The following is a 21,760-nucleotide window of genomic DNA, read 5'->3' as shown; positions in this document are numbered from 1 at the left end:
TCACTGTGTGGGAAGATTTGCATAACGCCACCCAAATGTTCTCGCAAATAAAGAAAGTTAACTTCATTGCAGTCATGTGAAGGTGAAACTACTCGTTAAACTGTTTGTAAAGGACACAACTAGAAACCAGTGGTTAAGTTGTATTTACATCACTGTCCCAAATATTCAGATGTTTGCAGGGCATTTTACGGAGGACTGTTTCCTGGGACAGTAGTGTACAATGCCGGTGTTCTGACAAACAATGCTGACTCACAGTCTGTAAGTATGTTTTCATATGTAAAGGATTTGCCACTAATGATTCAAACTGGTGTTTTGAGCAGTGTAGAGTAGAACTTGTTGAATGTCGTTTCTCCGATCACAGATGCAGAAATGTTTTAATGTTTACTCGGCACAATGTACAATGCAACGTGTAAAAAGACATTACAAGTCATTATAATCAGTAAATATGTTCCCACTGGATGCAACAAATGCTTCGTTTGTGTTTTATTGGTTTTGTCTCACGCTAGGACACACATCACAGTATGTTGAGGGGTGTAAGATTTCTGTCTTGAGGCATTCGGCCAATCACAACGCACTGGACAGCTGGCCAATCAGAGCACACCTCGCTCTTCAGAACGATGAGGGTTTGTTAAAATGTACGTGTTTCAGATAGAACAATAATGTGCAGTATGTGGAAAATTATGTTTTGAACTGCATAAACACATTGCATTACATCAAATACACAAAATAGGTTTGGAAATAATATTTTTTTTTACTGAACATATCTTGTCATTTGGCAATTAAATTGCATTCCATTTTTCTGAAAGCACTATTTCCTCAAAAGCACTATAAGAATTGTAAGTGAATAGGAGTCATTACATCCCTTAAAGCCCATTCACATCATGGACAATACACTTTAACAACAACTATAACTATAACTATAAAGGTCTAAAAGTGTTCTAATTCTATGAGAACAGAGAGTCACCATCATAACTACAACAGTAACATAGAGCAACAATATCATGGGAATAATTTTCAGTGTGATTTTTCCCCGCTGATAAACAAAACAAACATTGAGAGTAAATCAGATTCCATCAGACTTTAAAGAGCTGAAGCATTTAGCGCAGCAGATGACGAGCCTGTACACTGATGAATAAACAACAGCTTAACACACCTGCAGCACGTTAGCGGTGTATAACATTCAGAATGTTACTGAACACCTCCCAATATTCTCTCAGACTGACCAGCTCTACCAGAAAGACTCGAGTAGTGAAGATAAATCTCAAAAGTATTTATTTACAAAACCCAATACAAATAAATAAATAAATAAGTGTTTGGTGTAGGCCCCATCCGTAGATTAAATCTGAAGTCATAGATTCCAGCTATTCCTAATGAAGACGAAGGCAGGGCAGAGCTTAAATCTGCATGGTGGGGAGCATGGAGGGAAATGACAGCGCCAGTTTCTGCAAACACAAGGAAGTGTGAGTAGAGAGATTATATACTCCTTGTGTTGAGAGACGACTGGATAGATCTAACCGTTATACATGACGTGACATTAAGTCTTCTGAGTAGAACTTGTGCTGATGCTTCCATTTATAGAAAAACTGAAGTGTGTACTTGCGACACTAGGCTTTGTGCCTTCCACTGAGGCTTGAGAAACATGATCAGATCTTACTAATCTGCATTTGCACATCATCAGACAAATACATTGCTTTGATGCGCTCATCATCCCTGGCATGAATAGCACCAAAGGAATTATTTGAAATCATTTTAATGAAACATTCATGACAGAGTCTTAGAAATTGCCTCTATCAGTAAATAATTCCAATAAATGTCATATTTCCTACATTGAAATGTCCATAATTAAAGCAATTACAGTTGTGCATCAGAAGGCCAGCTGTGAAAATGGAGACTAAAAAGCATTTTCAATAAAAAGAAAAGAAAGGAAAAGAACAAAGCTGCAGGTTAAGCTAAATTTCCCAGCAGGCAGAATTTTTACATTTAGATTAGCTGAATTTCAGGTACTGTAAGCTACATCTAACTACCAGAAATGTGTTTCTCTTTCCCAGTTCTGCATGAGTGTGTGAGAGAAGCTGTGGAGAGAGCGATCGTCTGATGACCCAAACACAGCTGTCAAACACCAAACACAAACAACCTGCAGCGACGCGTCTGCATGACTGGACTCACAGATCTCACAGCTGAAACACATTCAGCTGCTTATTTGGCTTACAAACTCCAGTACTGTTTCTGGGCATAGGCAGGCTAGGCGTTCACCTAAAGCACCACCAGCAGGAGGACGCCAGGCAATAAAGCTAAGTTCAAAGGACAATGAAGAATAATGGTGCAAGGAAAAAGTGCACAAAATAAGTATTCTGTTGAGGCAGTATTTATAGTCGAGAAATCATGCTGCAAAATTGAGTCCAAAAGGTGTGTGTTTTTGCGCCAGTGCATTGTAAAAGGATCAGTGTGGTATGGTATAATTTGCTATTTCACAAGATCAATACATTCTTTGTTAAACCGCTTTGTTGAATTTAACGCATCCTTACAGAAGTGTTGAAATGAATTAATTCACTTTTCTAACGGTGCTTAATGGGAGGAGTGCTTCTCAATATCCCTCCTTGTTTCATCCATCCTCTGTCCTTCATCCCATGACCCGGACACCGCTGGAGCTCAGCCATCTTGAAGGACATCTCAAATCTCTAATTGCACCATGAGGAGGCTTCTAGAGGAGCTTCGAGTGAGGATACACAGATGCATCCTTCGTGTGTGTGTGTGTGTGTGTGTGTGTGTGTGTGTGTGTGTGTGTGTGTGTGTGTGTGTGTGTGTGTGTGTGTGCGTATGTGCGTGCGTGCGTGCGTGTGTGTGTGTGTGTGTGTGCGCGCGCGCATCACTTGGATGGGTGAAATGCAGAGCTCCAACCTTACATTGAAGGTTGTGGGTTCGATTCCCAGGGAGCACATGTTAAGTAAAAACATTTTTGCCTGAATTCACTGTAAGTCGCTGTGGATAAAAGCGTCTGATAAATGTAATTATGTGATCATTTTTAATGCACATTAATAAGGGAAATAACGCACTCTGATGCATGCAATCTGCTTGTTTGGTTTTTGCGATACTCGATAATTTCATGATGTCTCACGAGTTCAGTATTTACACAACTATTTAAAGTTGTTTTGACACAACCACTACTGTATAAAGCTCTTTAGAAATAAAGCTGACTTGACTTCTTTTTAAAATCAACACAAATGATGGAACACTAATGAGGCGAACAGCAGGAAGTTGGGATGAAACCTTACCTTTAAATATTCCTAAATATTACAAACTAAAACCTTTCACACATTATATGCGACAACTGCCACAATTCAGTCTCAGCGTGGACTGGTGTTTAACTCAGTTCTCCAGCCGTGTTTGTCGCGCGCGGACAGGTGACGCGTCGTTCTTCATCGCGCGTCCTCCGGTGACTGTATCTGATCACTGACGGTCTGGACAGGTGCTTTAGTCACGGGTGCCCGTGCTCAGTCCCCAATACAGTGCCGAACACAAACTGATTCACTGGCGATGAAAGAAACCTGACAGCACAGCTGTTTTATATTTCATTTGCATTTACACTGAAAGCTCGGTGATGTCACGAATTTGCTGACAGAACGGGTACGGGCGTCGGGTTCGCGTGCACGCGATCCATTACCTGATACCCACCGGATTCGGAGGAAAACGTTACAAATAAGATCAAATGTGGACAAACATCTTTGTGTGTGTGTGTGTGTGTGTGTGCGTGTGTGTAAACACTGAGTAACATATGAAGATGCCGTTCGTTACCTCGTCCTGCGGATTCGGTCTTTGGCTTTGCTGCTCTTTGGTGGCCGTCATGGTTCCTGCTTCAGATGCCGCTGAGAAATCGCCCCCAAAAAACCCGAAGTGGTTATTCTATCGCCGTTTCAGGACCAAAGAACCGCTCCTCCGTTTGCTCTTCGTCCGTGGAGGAGCGCAGCTTTCTTGGCATTCCACCGCAGCAGCGCGCGGACAGATAGAGACGAGATCGATTCAGCAACGATGATCGTATTCTGATCTCTGTCGAATTCAAACTGATTGCAAAGAAGGGATGAAAGAGCGGAGCGAGATGATCACGGACTGATGCTGAGCTCGAGGGGCGGGAGGACTGGCCTCGATGACGCGCGAGCCAGAAACAGACCGACAAACCGACAGGGAGACCGAGAGACAGACAGACAGACAGACAGAGAGAGAGAGAGAGAGAGAGAGAGACAGAGAGAGAGACAGACAGACAGCACCTGGAACAGCACCAGATATCAAATAAATCGAGGCGATTAAAACATGCAGCCTCGAGCAAGCATCATGACTGACATCTAAATAACATCCATCACCTCTGAACTAAAGCTAACTCCCCGACACAGAATTACGACTGTTTCGAGAAAAATAACAAAACTATCATCAGTTTAACTGTGAATACAGATGTGACTCCACAAATGTTACTCGCATTAATTTCTATGACATGATGAGTTTATATATCTCACACATCTTGTCTTGTTGGCAATTGCTTGTTGACATAAATGCTTCTCATATCAAGGCCACACTCACACTGCAGATGAATGTCATGGCGCTACTGAGCGCTTCTGCACAGACACATCGGTCATTTATATTCAGAGCCGGTGCAGCGCCGAAATTTGCACCCTGTCAGGTTATGCACCCCCCAGTATTGGTAGGATGAGGAGATGGTGTGGAGGAGGTTTAGGATTAGGGGTGGGTTGGGATTAGGCAATCAGGTAGCGACTTAAAGGAGAGGGTGCATAAATCTGGCAGGGGTGCAGAATTCGGCACAACACTGGTATGGCCCAAGGCATAAGCGAACTCAACGGTTGTTAAGGACCCCGTGGCCACCAGGGGGCCCCCATGAATACATCAAATGTCTTGATTTTTTCGGTTTATCTATTTGCACTTAGTGCAAACAGTCCTCCTTGTTTGCAGAGGCTAGTTACATTGACTTTACATTTACTCCACTAGTATCAGCCCCGGGCCCATATGCAAAAAATAAATCGGTAAACTTCGCCTTGATTTTTGTGAAGTAATTAAAGTTTTGTGGCTCGTGCTTCACAAGCTGTTTATTTATGGCATAAATGCGACATCCCGTATGTTGTTAATTATCAGTAACCTTAGTAAGTGTTCAGTATTTTAAAGTGAAGTACAGTAACATTACTGGCAGTTTTTGTAATGTTATGATCAATATAATAGTTATTCCTATGTATGAATATACAATGTGTTGTTTGCATGGATCAAACAATCTAAAAAGATACAATAAACCTTGAAGTACTAAATTAACCTTTATATGCACTATATTGTCACTCCTTCTTCATTGTTTCCAAAAAGTTGTGCTCCATGTCAAGATACAAACACAAATACAATAGACCGTATCATAGTACTGAGACTGCTCTCCTTAAAATTACAAATGATCTTCTCTTATCATCTGATCGTGGGTGTATCTCTCTATTAGTTTTATTGAATCTTAGTGCTGCGTTTGACACAATTGACCACAGCATTCTTTTGCATAGACTTGAACACTTTGTTGGCATCAGTGGAAGTGCATTAGCATGGTTTAAATCGTACTTATATGACCGCCATCAGTTCGTAGCAGTGAATGAAGATGTATCATATTGATCACAAGTGCAGTATGGAGTACCTCAAGGCTCAGTACTAGGGCCGCTACTCTTCATGCTTTATATGTTGCCCTTGGGAGATATCATCAGGAAACATGGTGTTAGCTTTCACTGTTATGCTGATGATACGCAGCTCTATATTTCTTCACGGCCCGGTGAAACACACCAATTTGAAAAACTAATGGAATGCATAATCGATATAAAAAACTGGATGACGAGTAATTTCTTACTGCTAAATTCAGAAAAAACAGAGGTGTTAATCATAGGACCTAAAAACTCTGCTTGTAATAACCTAGAACACTGTCTAAGACTTGATGGCTGCTCTGTCAATTCTTCGTCATCAGTTAGGAACCTAGGTGTGCTATTTGATCGCAATCTTTCCTTAGAAAGCCACGTTTCTAGCATTTGTAAAACTGCATTTTTCCATCTCAAAAATATATCTAAATTACGGCCTATGCTCTTAATGTCAAATGCAGAAATGTTAATCCATGCATTTATGACTTCAAGGTTAGACTATTGTAATGCTTTATTGGGTGATTGTTCTGCACACTTAGTAAACAAACTACATGAATGAATGAACTCCTTTTACATTATACTCCTCTACGTCCGCTACGTTCTCAAAACTCAGGCAAGATCTAAACTCTGGAATAACCTACCTAACATTGTTCGGGAGGCAGACACACTCTTGCAGTTTAAATCTAGATTAAAGACCCATCTCTTTAACCTGGTTTACACATAACATACTAATATGCTTTTAATATCCAAATCCGTTAAAGGATTTTTAGACTATGTACCCTATGTACTTGCTACATCATTAGAAGAATGGCATCTACGCTAATATTAGTCTGTTTCTCTCTTGTTCCGAGGTCACCGTGGCCACCAGATCCAGTCTGTGTCCAGATCAGAGGGTCACTGCAGTCACCCGGATCCAGTACGTATCCAGACCAGATGGTGGATCAGCACCTAGAAAGGACCTCTACATCCCTGAAAGACAGCGGAGACCAGGACAACTAGAGCCCCAGATACAGATCCCCTGTAAAGACCTTGTCTCAGAGGAGCACCAGGACAAGACCACAGGAAACAGATGATTCTTCTGCACAATCTGACTTTGCTGCAGTCTGGAATTGAACTACTGGTTTCGTCTGGTCAGAGGAGAACTGACCCCAACTGAGTCTGGTTTCTCCCAAGGTTTTTTTCTCCATTCTGTCACCGATGGAGTTTCGGTTCCTTGCCGCTGTCGCCTCTGGCTTGCTTAGTTGGGGTCACTTCATCTACAGCGATATCATTGACTTGATTGCAAATAAATGCACAGACACTATTTAACTGAACAGAGATGATGACATCACTGAATTCAATGATGAAATGCCTTTAACTATCATTTTGCATTATTGACACACTGTTTTCCAAATGAATGTTGTTCAGCTGCTTTGACGCAATGTATTTTGTTTAAAGCGCTATATTAATAAAGGTGACTTTGACTTTGACAATCGAGAACTGCAGCCGTGGATATGAAGTATTTGCAATCATTTATATTATTGCTCTGTATCTTGTGGAGGTGACCCTGACATAAGGTCTGTAATGTTTGAATATTAAATGTAATTTCTTAATACACACGCACACACACATGCACACACACGCACACACACACTCTTGTCTTATCTTTTTGGGGGGCGTTACATAGACATGATAGCCTTTATACTGTACTGATGATAAATATGAGTCCCTGAACCACAACAGGACACAGTCTGGATTGTTTGAAAAAAAAAAAAATGGTGTATATATATATATATGGTATATAAATATATAGTATATATATATATATATATACTACAATTTGTTCTTTAAGGGGAGCTAAATTGTGTTATTGTAATGTTTTAAATATTGGGGTTGCTGGACCACAAACATCTGTTTTGTAGATTACAGCACACACATGTAATCTGCTAAACTCAATGCTTCTATATTTCTAAGGTTATAGGAAGCTCCAAACATCCTGAAAACACGCTGCACTGCTTTATTTCACACAGAAGACACATGCGGTTCTCCCTGATCTATAACCTCTGTATTCATCAGCTCCAGATTCAGTCCAGCTGAGGAGAGAGAAATGTCTGACCTGATTCCATCGGCTCGCGTGTGTTTGTGTGTATAATATACATTTATATGTGTGTTTAGTTCACTCTCGAACACTCGTCTGTGAAGTTCAGCGTACTAGAATAATCTGTCTTTAGTCTCTGTCTTTAGTTTCTTTGACAAAAACACAGTCTCAGTGTGGACAGGAGGCTGAAACGGAGAGAAACAGATGTGTTTTCAAACTAGAACATATCAGTGTGGACAAGGCCTTACACGACTGGATCTGTGGAGTTCACTGGGTCCTAAATCACCCTGAAATAGTTTATTCTGAGATAACGTCCGGCTGGACATACATTATCCGGCTCAGTGCACGACTACTTGACACGTAAGTAATAATTAGAAAAATGACTTGTTTCTAACAAACATCTTTGAGCCTAGATGAATAAACAGCCTCAGACAGGACAGACATTTAAGGCATAATTCACAGTTGTCTCAGAAGACAGGGACATAACATGCTCATTCTAGAAGAAGCGTCTTACAATCTTAAATCCATTACAGTGTACAAAACAATCATTCTGGCAGCAAGACGAGGCCTACTATTAACACTGAAGTCCTGCAGGTTCACTCTACAGTAAATACAGTCCATAACTGAGATATATACATAACTGAGCGAGAGCGAGGCATGTGATGATGAGCACCTTATTCAGCGTTGCTACTGACGACAGTTGCTATCGGGACCTCACGACTGACCAATCAGAATCAAAGCAGCTTCACGGAGATTAAAACAGCAGAATCAATTATGGAAATTCAGGAGGGACAGAAAACGACATCATAATTCCAGATGAATCAGTCGATGAGTTTCCTGAACTACTCGTCACACACAGCGCTGAAGTGCTGCCCGGAGTGTTAGGATTGAGTTCAGCCACATGTCCCCATTTCATCGCGTGTGTGTGTGTCTGTGTGTGTGTGTGAGTGTGTGTGTGAGTGTGTGTTCTGTGTGTGTGTGTGTGTGTGTGTGTGTGTGTGTGTGTGTGTGTGTGTGTGTGTGTGTGTGAGTGAGTGAGTGAGTGAGTGAGTGTGTGCGGATACACACTCATTAAGGTGAGACAGCGCTCTCTCTCTCTCAGGACTGTACGCTAATTACTCTGGGTCAGAGTGATAATTGCATGAGTATGTGCTGGATTTGGCACTATTAATAAAGTTCAGTAAGTCTTCTGCCCTCTGACCCCCCGACCTTTACTGACCCTCACTTAATTGAAGAGCTTTAAAATTGAGGCATAATCTGATCAACAAAAAAGAGCAGTAGCCAAACGCTCCAACCATGGGATGAGAACAGCACTTTCTCTCTGAATCACCTGTGCTGATAAATTATCTCTCACACAGACCAGACAAATGCAGGAGATTTGAATTACACACAAAACTACGCTCGTTTGAAACTAGATTGTTTTCATGCAACACACTGCAAACATCTTCCGCTGGAATAACTCGTAATGAGAAGTTTCTAAACCTGCTGTCCAACAAAAGACAAAAGATATATTCTATACTGTCATTAAAGGCTATGTTGATTAGCAATGGATTATAAATACACTTAATTTTTATAAAAATACCCAAGATGGCTTGAAGAACACAGATAAACTATACATTGTGCAGTCAAGTGTTTATTGTCTTCATGTTTGATCATGAAGCTGAGGTCTGTATTGAATCGTGGACTAAATGTAATGTTGCTATCCTACTAGAGACCTGTTAGGATTGACATCGATCACAGAATGCTGCTACTTACTCTTAAATGCATAAGCAGCAAAATCCACAGGCAAAAAGTCCTCAATAGAGGAGACAAAGCCCTCTCACATTTGGCATCTGAAGTCTGTAACAGTCTTCATAGCAATGCTTGGCACTCACACACTCTCTCTGAACAAAAGACACACATCTTTAAGCTTTCTTCAGACTCATCCTGCAAACTGTCTATTCAGATACATCAGACCACATTAAATGACCAACATCTTCCCTGCGTGGACATAAGATGACCAGCAGAAACGCTTTTCTTTGTCCTGTTGTCTTGCTGTTTGTGTCTGGACACGTCCATCATGAGGTTAGAGATCAGCCCTTCACGATTCGTCCGGACTGACCGATGACGAGGAACACGAGGTCGCAGTCATTGCTTTAATAAAGCATTGATCAGACATTAAAGCATCATTTCTGTAAAGCACTGAAATATCTCTGGAACGCTGTATTGTTAGATAAGATATAAAAAATATGTACAACTGGACTTGATTATGGACCATAAGAAAGACGTATGGTATGTTTTAGAACAAGATCAAGCAGAATCAACACTGATGTAAAATTCTCTGCATTGAGATACAGTGAGCAAAGAAAACCTAACATGATTCACATCTCTAAAATATTTTATTTTCTATGCAGTATATTATTATGGGGACAACGTATTGAAGAGCAGTAATGATCCATAAACTCAACAGTTCTACAGCAAAATCATATCTCAAAAGAAATACTTCAGAAAGCATGATTGTTTCCTTTACTTTTAGGAGCTGAATCAATAATGTGACACAGTTCATGTTGAGCTGACAGCATCATGAGGCCTGTGTGTGCTCCGAAGACTGTTAGCAGAGACACAGGCGCTCTCTAGTGGTCATTACAGAGCAGTACAGGACAGCAGAGAGCATCACTTACACCAGCACAAAACAGATCTAAACACGTGCTCTCTGAGGTACAGACTGAAGATGATGCACTAAATGTGTTGTGTTTGTCACTCACTGCTGCTGATAGAGAATAAATCAGGTTCTGTCGCAGTGTAAACCAGCTTTAACATCTGCTCATCATGGCTGGAGGCCAGAGGTGGGTAGTAACGAGTTAAATTTACTTCGTTACATTTACTTGAGTAATTTTTCGGGGTAACTAATACTTTTTTTAAAGTAGTTTAAAAAGTGTATTTAAAAATGGGTACTTTATACTCTTACTTGAGTAAATTTTTTGGGAAAAATTTGTACTTTTACTTCATTACTTTGGGCGACGCTCCTCTCATTACTTTATATTAATGCAATAAATGTTATAAATGCTTCAGTTTATTCCAAACGCGCCGTCTAATTTTCTCTGGGAAATGAGCGATGCCCATTCGCGAATGATTCATTCTTTTGAGTCAATTCTGTTCAAAGGCTTGCTCAAACCAGTTGGCAAACGAGTGAATTGGTTGATGAATCAGTTTGAAGGAGTCGTTCAGTTCCCTGCTGCACGCGCTGAGCATCTGAAGCGGTTCACTCAGAGTTGTAACGTTTAACATCAGCAGTGTTGAAAATGTGGCTATGAAATTGCACTGAATTGAAAGCAAATCTGCAAAGGCTATTATTTGCTTGCGATGGAGATCCTTATTAGATCACCACGTGTGCTGTCTACTGTTTACAGGTAATAACTTGGGCTACATTTGATTACAGTACAGGATACCACTGTTACATTAGTTTGTTGTACGTGTGTGGAGTCAAGTTGAATGCAGCTTCCAAAAGACAAAAAATAGCCGATTAAGATTTTATTAATTTTAACACAATCGAGTATGTTCGGCGAGTCATATCATCAGCTGCTAAATTCAGATCTGTGATCGCTTGCCGGTGCTGAGCCAGAGATAGACGCGTTCTTACAGCGCTGCGCATTATAACCAATCACACACGATTCTGTTGAGCTTTTGAATGCAATGGCCAATCAGAGGTGTTCCGATGAGTCATCGCTGAAATGCCGGTGCTTCCTTCACTCGCTCACTGACTGAATAACTCTATCTGCCGAATTCTTTCGTTAGAAACGACAAAGTGCAGATGTGTGTATGAATCTATAATTAAGATATTGATTTCACAGTGTTAACAGTTTCAGTGATTTTAATGGGAGTTTCTGAGAGTGATTGAAATCTAGACTGTCAGTGAAAATGATCTTTAATAATGTAAATGTTATTTGCTCTCTTTCTGAACAATGAAAGATTAGTAGCAATATTTATATCACATTCAATTTCAATATTAAATTCACATTTAATATAAAGTCAGTCGTATTAAAAATATGTCATGGCATGAAACCTATATCTGTTACTTAAGTAAACAGACAGGGTTTTATAATTACATAAATTGGAGTAAAGGCTGATGAAATATATACATTTTTACACACACACACACACACACACACACACATACATTACATACATTGTATCTGTATATCTAAATAAAAATAGGCTCTGTATGACCCAAAGTAACTAGTAACTAACTACTTGAGTAGATTTTTTATCCGATACTCTTTTACTCTTACTCAAGTAACTATTCAAGACTAGTACTTTTACTTTTACTTGAGTAAATATTTCTAGAATTACTTTTACTTTTACTTAAGTAAAGTTTTTGGGTACTCTACCCACCTCTGCTGGAGGCAGCAGGAAGTAGTTTTTCCATTTTCAAACATTTGAAGTCTTCTAAATTATTAATTAGCACAGAAATTCCTCCTATGAGTAGACGGTTTGATTGTTCATAGGGATGCACTGAAATATCAGCTGAGACTGGCATTTCAGGTTCTCAGCCGAAAGAGAAAAACGGGCTCAATATTGCGCTGAATGTGTGTTCTGTTGAGTGGCTCATGGCCCATGTGAACACTACAGTCATGTACAGCTCATGGTGCGGTCACACTGCACTTTTCGTTCAACTGACTTCCATTCATACGCATGCGAAAGCGTCAGACTCAGACCGGAAACGCAAGCTCATACAAAAAAATTCGCATTTCGCTGCGTTCCAAAGTTCAGAGGTGCGTTCCATTCGACAGGGTCCCTACGCAGTGTTCATTGCTCCCTACTCCCTGAGCACGGTATATCAGTTGAAGTGCACTTCACTGACAATAACCGCTCATTTGGAACGGACTGCAAACGTCATCAAAGAAAGTCACCGATGGGGTGGCGCAGATTATGATATAAATATATGTAACGGGCGTGCTTTGTCTTTAACAGTTTATGTAGGTTGGATGCACGTCCGTTAACTCTTGTATGTACTGCGTTGTGTTCTTGTGTTGAATGAAGGAAAGACGCAGACCACGACCAACTGCTGGTTTCTCTTTAATAAAGGCGAAACAGCAAATTTGTTTCCTCTCAGCGAGCCTGGTACAGACTGTACATATAAACAACAAAAATATAAGGCTCTGTCACATGCAGTCTCCTCCACACAATATACAGGTCTCAAGCTCCTCCTCTCAGCTAGTCTGGCGCAAACTGAAAGAAGCGCGTGAATGACGCCACAAAGCCTGCGACACTCTTAAAGTGAAAGTACAGGTATTAACACTATGATCTGAATACAACATCCAGACATACATATTGGCAATAGAACACATCTTAAACATTTAGAAAACAATATTCATCAGGATTTGGTGACATTTCAACCGTAAAAGTAAAGATATAATTTCAACCTGGTTACATTCACCCCTCCTGAAATTCACCAACATCCTGAAAAGTGGGGTCTCGGGACTGTAAAGAACACATAATACGTCTGCTACTGACACAATCTGGCCCAAATGAAAATAAATAGACCTAGTCCACAGTCAACTTAGAAGTCACCTCACATACAAGGTTCAGGGAAAAAAAAGGTTGATCAGGTCTCTCAATCCCCTTAGCTCAATGCGACGCCTGATACGCCACACAACACTTGGCCCCCCAAAAAAATTGTCCCACAGACATTTGCAAGTATCAATGCTCATAACACAGTCCAAAAAAAAATAAAAAAAATATATATATATATATATCAAGAGTCATCTCTGCAAAACAAAGAGAGATTAGCTATGGCTCCCAAACAAAATATTTGAACCCCTCAGAAATGGTTTCTGAACCATGGATTCTATTAGTCTGTTCACTGATTTCACTACTCTCCCTGCACGTGTTCTAACAAGACCATCAGCTGCGGTCTGTGTGTGCGGGTCAGTGTTAACCAATGCATCAGCATGTGGTGAGTGTGAAATATCTGATTGTGGTGCAGGTGAAGTGGATGGGTTATCAGTAATGGCACCAACATGACTTTGCACTGAACTAGACTGGTCCAGCTCTTCTGAATCAGCTGACTCAGATTCAAGTGGGACATCAGGGGACGAAACTGCAAGACTCTCACCAGTTCTGGAATTTGACAGGTTCTGTGCACTGTCATCTTGAGTCAATAACTCAGACACTGAGGCTCTATCATCATCACAGTCACAGTCTTCCTGAGCAGACTCCTCGCTGACCAAAGACTGATCATTTCCATCGGTATCCTGGCTCTCATCCATCCCAGAGAGTGGCAAGAAGTTGACCTCCAACAAAAGATTCCTGTGCACAACTCTCGTGCGTCCCTCTGCATCCTGTATTTTATAGACATGGATATTGGGATTTGCACCAATAACTGTGTACACTCCATCCTCCCATTTGTCGGCCAACTTCCTCTTCCCTCGTTCTCCTTTATTTGCTACTAAAACACGATCTCCCACAGAGAGGTAGGTACCCTTGACACGTTTGTTGTACTGCCGAGCCTGGTGCTGTTGCTCAGTAGATGAATGTTTCTGGGCGATTTCCATAGCAATTTTGAGGCAAGAAAGCAGGGACTTGGCATATGAGTCATAGTCAACAACCCCTGGGTCATTCAAAACCTGCTTAAACATGATATCCACTGGCAATCTAGGCACACGGCCAAACATCAAGAAGAAGGGGGCGTAACCAGTAGTCTCATGAACGGTGGCGTTATAGGCAAACGTGATGGTTTGAATTTGTTGTGGCCACTGTTGTTTTTCCTTAAGGGGAAGGGTACGGAGCATGTTACCCAAAGTGCGATTAAAACGCTCTGTTCCCCCATTTCCCATGGGGTGGTAGGCTGTCGTATGGGATTTTGCTACACCGGCCAGACGAAGAAGCTCTGCAATCAAGTTGCTCTCGAAATTGGTGCCCTGATCGGAATGTATTCTCTCAGGGAAACCGTAAACACAGAACACATTGTCCCAGAGCTTCTTGGCGACTTGCTTTGCCGTCTGATTGGCACAAGGGAATGCATGGGCGAGTTTGGTGAAATGGTCGGTGACCACTAGGACATCCACAGAACGCTGCTTACTGTCCTCCGCCGACCAAAAATCTATGCAAACTAACTCCATCGGGGCAGAGCTCTTGATGCTTTCTAGGGGCGCACGAGCAGCAGGTTCTGGCGACTTCCCTAACACACACCTCAGACAGCATCTGACATGTGCCCTCACATCCCTCTCCATATCAGGCCAGTAAAATCGCTGCCTTGCCAGCGAGAGAGTACGGTCCTGACCTTGATGACCAGCCAGATCGTGTATGCCCAACAATGTCTTTTCCTTTAGACTCAGAGGCAACACATATTGAAATCTTCTCTGTTTGGACACAGGATCTCTCGTCACTCGATACAACATCCCATCATGGACTTCCAACTTGTCCCATTGCTTGAACAATCTTAGGACTTTTGAATCAGCACCATGCCTTTCCCGCCTAGATGGTCGCTTCCTGGCTGCAACAAAAGGTAACACCTTAGAAATGCTGGGGTCTTGCTCTTGACTCAGCTGCAGCTCCTGAGCAGAGAACATGGGTGTAACATCCTGACCACTCGACAGCTGTTGGACGTTTTGGGTCAGATAGAGTGCCCTGGATTCCGCTGCATCAATCCAGTCACAGTGGGCCTGACAAAGAGCTCTGATCTCGGCAGAATCACACGCCACCTTGAACATTTGATGGTCCCCAGATCTGTAGCTTTGAGACTGGCAGCTGACCCTAAAAGCATCCTGCACAGAATCCTCCTCTATCCCATTAGCTTCCTGAATCAGGGTGGGATATGGTTCCTTCAGCAGCCTCTGACAAATGGGCTTCGCGAAGAGGTCACGACTCAAGGCATCAGCCACCACATTTCTTTTCCCAGGCAGGTGTTTAAGATCACAGGAGTAAGACGCAAGCTTAGAGACCCAGCGGATTTCACATGCGTCAAGCTTTGGCTTTGTTAGAAGGTAGGTTAGTGGATTATTATCCGTCCAAACTGTGAAGCTACGGCCTTTTAGCCAGTGGCTAAACTTTTCACAGACACTCCACTTCAAAGCCATGAACTCCAGTCGATGAGCTGGATACTTCCGTTGTGACGCACTAAGGGTCTTGCTTGCAAAAGCAACCGGTCTGGCCTTGGACTCTCCTCGTGGCACTTGTGAGAGCACTGCTCCAAGTCCATTCATCGAAGCATCGACTGACAGAATAAATGGCTCGTCAAAGTCTGGATGAGCCAGCACAACACATCCCAACAGCATAGTCTTCAACCGGTCAAAAGCCATTCCACATTCCGCTGACCAGTCTGCAGGAGTAAGCTTGCGATAGGCATCAAGGGGCTTCTTATCTCTAGCTGACCGTCCCCGCCTCTTCTGTCCAGCTGTAAGTGCGAACAAGGGCTTCGCAATGGAGGAACAGTTTGGGATGAAATGCTGGTAGTAAAATACCATGCCAAGGAAAGATTTTATTTTCCGTACAGAAGGCGTGCACTCATCGTCCTCCATGAGGTCTCGTACTGTCATCTTGGTTATGACCTCCACTTTGGCAGGATCAACGGCCACACCCTCGCCATTAATGACATGTCCAAGGAATCCAACTTGTTCTCGAAGCAGATAGCACTTCTTCGGAGCCAGTTTCAAGTTATTCTCCCTCAACCTCTGGAACACTGTGCGGAGTCTGGACAGGGCCTCATCCTCTGACGATGCAAAGACGAGAAGATCATCAAGATAACACAGGAGTTTTGTAAAGTTCATGTCCCCAAAAATCCCAATCATCATCCTCATGAAGGACGCTGGACTGTTACACAGTCCCTGTGGCATGCGATTATATTCATGCAGTCCAAGAGGGGTTGTGAAAGCTGTGTACTTCTTGTCGTCTTCATGCATTGGGATGTTGAAGAAGCCAGAAGTGAGGTCCATCGTGCTAAAGAGGCAATTGCCACCAAGAGCAGCCAGGCAGTCAGACTGGTGCGGCAAAGGATGGGCGTCCTTTAAGGTCCGGGCATTCAGCCACCTGAAATCAGTGCAAATCCGCAACCCACCGTCTTTCTTCCACACCATCACCAGTGGCGAAGCATACTCGCTTGACGATTTCCTGATAATGCCCTTTTCCTCCATATCAGTGAGAACCTGCCTCAACTTCTGATAGTGGGCAGGAGGGACTCTCCTGTACGGCAAGCGAAAAGGGCGATCGTCGGTGAGATGGATGCGGTGTGTGTATCCCTTGACCTCACCACAGTCCAATGAGTGCTTGGAGAAGATGTCTTGGTATTCAATTAATAACTGTGTGAGCTTAGACTTACAGTCTTTACTAACCTGACATGTGTCTATGTCAACATCACTCAAGCCCAACTCTGACAGGCTTTTAGCCAGCTGACCAGCTGAATAGGCACTGGGCAATGTGTCAAGATTCTGTTGCAGTATGTCATCTAATTGTTTCTCCGTATGAGATTGCTGTATCTCAATGTCAGGTTGTTTGTTGTGTGCATTTGGTTGTTTTATTTCTGAAGCCACCTGTAGACCCTGAGAAGCAGCTAGATCCTCGATTGCCAAGCATGGAAACACATCAGCCAATTTGCTATTTCTCTTCAGTGTGACAGCTTTGTCAGATGGGTTAACAACTGTCATTGGCACCCATCTATCACCCCAGAGAGGCGTAACAAGACGGCCCACTAGAACACCTCGTGGCATGGCTTTGGAGTTGGTTGGTTCTACGACAACAGTGCTTCCAGGTGACATCGGCACGCTAGCAGGGAGTCTACCCCAAACCAAGTGTTCATGCCTGGGTAGAAGTATCACTGATTGTGTGAGCTTGACAGTGCCTATTTTGTCAGGAACCTCACTCCCTCTCCAGCGCTCGACATTTGTGAACATCGACAAGAACTGTTCAACATTGGGATCAGACTGATACTCCGGTCTGGAAGCCATGTTCCAATAATCATTATCACCCTTCAGAACACGAATCACATGTTTGATGACATTCGAGCCCAATATGAGATCGTCATGCTGGCCAGGCACAACCAACGTAGGTACAACACAGCGAGCGCCGTAAAGTTGCATCTCCAAGCTATAAAAACCCTCAGGTCGAGTCTGCAGACCACCACAGCCAATCAAAACAATATTTTCTTCAGGGTGCTGCTTCTCGGGCAAAACACCAGCAGAGCTGAGTTTCTCTACCGCATGTTCGCTGATGCTACATGCCATAGAGCCGGAGTCCAACATGCCTTTAAGCTGCACACTGTGATTGACAAGGACAGTAGCATAAAACAACTCACTGAATGCTTCGATCTTCTGTGTGGCTTGAATGACTATTCGGGTCCCCTCAGGTGCTTTGGCACAGCAGTCCTCATATAAGCGAGCTGGGTCGTGTGTATCAGAGAGGGATTCATTTACAATACCCACACCGCCCCTCCCAGGGTGTGGGTTTTCTAGTTTAACTGTTGATCCTGTCCACCAGCACTGTTGGCAGATTGAGAGCGGCGCTGGTTGGTCTGATCAGGACAGTCCCTCTTCCAGTGACCAGGCGATAAGCACTTTAAACACCTGTTCTCTCGCCTGCAGTGAGACAATGTGGAATGATCAGAAGCCCTACATACCCTGCACACCTTTTGAAAAGAGTGAGGGACTGCGGCTTGAGCTCTGGGGTTAGCTGGCACTTGTGTATGCTGTGTAACCAGTCGGTCTAACAAGTTCACCAAACTCCTCATGCAGACATTGTCAACACTCGCAGTAGTCATTGGCACCGGAGATGGCACAGACGGTACAGTGGTGTTTGAGGCTGGTGTATTATCAGCCATAGGCACATGACACTGGGAAAGGACTTTGTGCTCTACTGTGCTCACCTTAAGTGGCCTAACAGTTGCAGCTTGAGTTTTCTGTCCCTGCATGTGCTCATCAAGCCTCTCTTGGATCTCACGTGCCGACCATTTCTCAGCAGACTTGAACTTGAAAACACTTGCAAGAGACTGGTCTGGGCAGTATTTGATGAACATCATACTGACTTCATGGCCCGGGTCATCAATGCCACGGCCTTGCCTTTTCAGATATTCATCTGCTACATCAACTGTTTTGTTTAGCCGTATCCAGTATTCCATAGCATCTTCACCTGGCATGGGCAGTGTATTGTAGAAATCTGCTAAAGGCATGTTTGAGTAAGTAAGTTCGCTGAAGTGTTGTTTCAGAATGTCAAAAATCACATCGGGATTCGCAGTATGGTTAATAGATGTGTCGTTACGCAGCTTTATCCTCACCACATCCCCTGCTTTGCCCATTAGCTTTGCCAGGACTTCTTGTGAATGCTCAATCACTGGAATAGCTCGTTTCTTTAAATACAGAGTCATAAGATTTTCCCACTCATGAACTGTGAATTTGTCTGAGCTATCACCCCTGAATATAGGAGGCTCTCTTACGTCTGACTGCATGACAACCTTGACGTTAGGCAATGTCATCTCTGAGGGCTGTACAGGAGTACTGGTGTTGTGTGTGCACCTGTCAGATTGTAGCTTAGCTGTAATGGATTCACCTAGCTTCTCAGCTAACTGTGTAATGAGTGAGCTTAAATCTGGATTCTGCTCGACTTGGCTTGTCATGGCACGATCTATATAACGTGTAGAGGTAAGCTGTGGGGTGTGTAATGCTGTGACACTAGGCCCTGGTCTTCTGGACTCTAAGGGTCGAAAGAACAAACCCCTCCCCACACCAAACTGGTCCTCGATAGAGTCACGCTCAGCATTGTCAGTTTCACCCTCTGCAAAATATGTGTAACCCTCTGCCATATTTCAGTCACTCCATACACAGAAAAGAAATATGAGAGTAAAAAAAAAAATATAGCCAATAAAATAAAATCTAAATGACTAAACTGGAAGAGCACAAACAAAAAAAATAGAGATAATCACATCAATCAGCAATCAATTGCACATCCTTAAAGCACTCTCTTAAATGCTGTTATATTGAAGACAAAAATAAATAAATATCAGGTTGCAGTCCAAGGAAATACCTGACCACAGTAAAAGGCGATTGAATGCAGCTTCCCACGGCGAACGAGCTGACGTCGATCTTCAGACCAATCCTTGAAAGGTCACGGCACCATTGTAACGGGCGTGCTTTGTCTTTAACAGTTTATGTAGGTTGGATGCACGTCCGTTAACTCTTGTATGTACTGCGTTGTGTTCTTGTGTTGAATGAAGGAAAGACGCAGACCACGACCAACTGCTGGTTTCTCTTTAATAAAGGCGAAACAGCAAATTTGTTTCCTCTCAGCGAGCCTGGTACAGACTGTACATATAAACAACAAAAATATAAGGCTCTGTCACATGCAGTCTCCTCCACACAATATACAGGTCTCAAGCTCCTCCTCTCAGCTAGTCTGGCGCAAACTGAAAGAAGCGCGTGAATGACGCCACAAAGCCTGCGACACTCTTAAAGTGAAAGTACAGGTATTAACACTATGATCTGAATACAACATCCAGACATACATATTGGCAATAGAACACATCTTAAACATTTAGAAAACAATATTCATCAGGATTTGGTGACATTTCAACCGTAAAAGTAAAGATATAATTTCAACCTGGTTACATATATAAGACTACATTCAGATTAAATTTTTTATGTACAATCACATTTAAAATGTGTACACTCTACAATAAAAAACATTGAGTACTATATAATGAAAAACGTATGTTTATTATACACTTTAATTGACAATTGCTGCTATTACTTGACTAGTAACAGAATTGAAGCCCTGCTGTTATGCAAATATGAAAATAAACTTTTATTTGGTTAACTGTGTATGGCCTATATGTGTTTTTAATAAATGGTCATATAATTGCATAGCGGTCTCGTGCGCCTTCTTCCCGCGCACAGCCGTATAGTAAACACTGAGGTAAATAAAGTAAAATAAAGAAAAATGGCAGAGCCTCGTCTGCTTCTAGTCACTTTTACATTATCATACCTTTTTACAATCCGTAATGAATATGAACGAAGACAGCGAGGACGGCCGTTCTGACTGGTGATGACGTGCTGCGCGCAATGACAGTTGGGGGATAATCGCTCACTTCCTGTGAAGTGATGTATCGATGTTCCCTTATTCCCTGTGCCCTGCGCAGTGCCCTTCGAACTGAACATGTTCGCTCCCTTCGGATTGGAATCTCACTTAAGATGGCGGAATACCCTGTGAAGTCCACTTCGCAGTACACTTATGGTCGAATGGAACGCACCTCAGGTTTGGTGTACACAGTGGTAGCTAATTTATATGTAGTTTTCAAATTATAATAATCATTAATTCTTCTCTTTAGACCAAATCAATTAAGCTCATGATAAATTTGAATCAAGGAATACATTTGGAAAATCTTGGATAAATTATGGCAATTTTGATTTTTGTGTGAACTATCCATTTAACAGAAGTGAAAAAGGACCCAGCAAGCAATAGCCGTCATTTCAACGTCTGGGTTAAATATAGACCAGATATAGTCCGGCTATGTGTAACCCACTTTTAGCCCAAATAACATTTAATCTGGATAAATGTATTCTTTTTGCAAAATAACTTGTGAGATGCAGAGGTGGGTAGAGTACCCAAAAACTTTACTCAAGTAAAAGTAAAAGTAATTCTAGAAATATTTACTCAAGTAAAAGTAAAAGTACTAGTCTCGAATAGTTACTTGAGTAAGAGTAAAAGAGTATCGGATAAAAAATCTACTCAAGTAGTTAGTTACTTTGGGTCATATATACGGAGCCTATTTTTATTTAGATATATAGATAAATGTACATAATGTATGTGTGCGTGTGTAAATGTATATATTTCATCAGCCTTTACTCCAATTTATTATAAAACCCTGTCTGTTTACTTAAGTAACAGATATAGGTTTCATGCCATAACATATTTTTAATACGACTGACTTTATATTAAATGTGAATTTAACATTGAAAGTTAATGTGATATAAAAATTGCTACTAATCTTTCATTGTTCAGAAAGAGAGCAAATAACATTTACATTATTAAAGATCATTTTCACTGACAGTCTAGAGTTCAATCA

At 42.1% G+C, this 21,760-nt stretch overlaps 1 protein-coding gene across 2 annotated transcripts in view; it reads right to left on the bottom strand.

Annotated features, from left to right (window-relative positions):
• The window catches only part of dpp10 (dipeptidyl peptidase like 10), a 63,403-nt gene that overhangs the window by 31,336 nt on the left and 10,307 nt on the right, over window positions 1–21,760 (bottom strand). The window contains exon 1 of one of the 2 annotated variants that reach the window (XM_026217578.1): window positions 3,793–4,188. The exons of the other annotated variant lie outside the window; for it this stretch is intronic. Within the exon in view, the coding sequence (XP_026073363.1) occupies window positions 3,793–3,843 (51 nt within the window). The 5' untranslated portion in view covers window positions 3,844–4,188. Of the gene's footprint in view, window positions 1–3,792; window positions 4,189–21,760 lie in introns of those variants that run through there. 2 annotated transcript variants of the gene reach the window in all.

The sequence above is a fragment of the Carassius auratus genome, chromosome 34 (assembly GCF_003368295.1).
Source record: "Carassius auratus strain Wakin chromosome 34, ASM336829v1, whole genome shotgun sequence".
NCBI classification, from domain to species: Eukaryota; Metazoa; Chordata; class Actinopteri; order Cypriniformes; family Cyprinidae; genus Carassius; species Carassius auratus.
The sequence above is the reverse complement of the archived record's forward strand: the minus strand, read 5'-3'. Positions and strand labels throughout refer to the sequence as shown.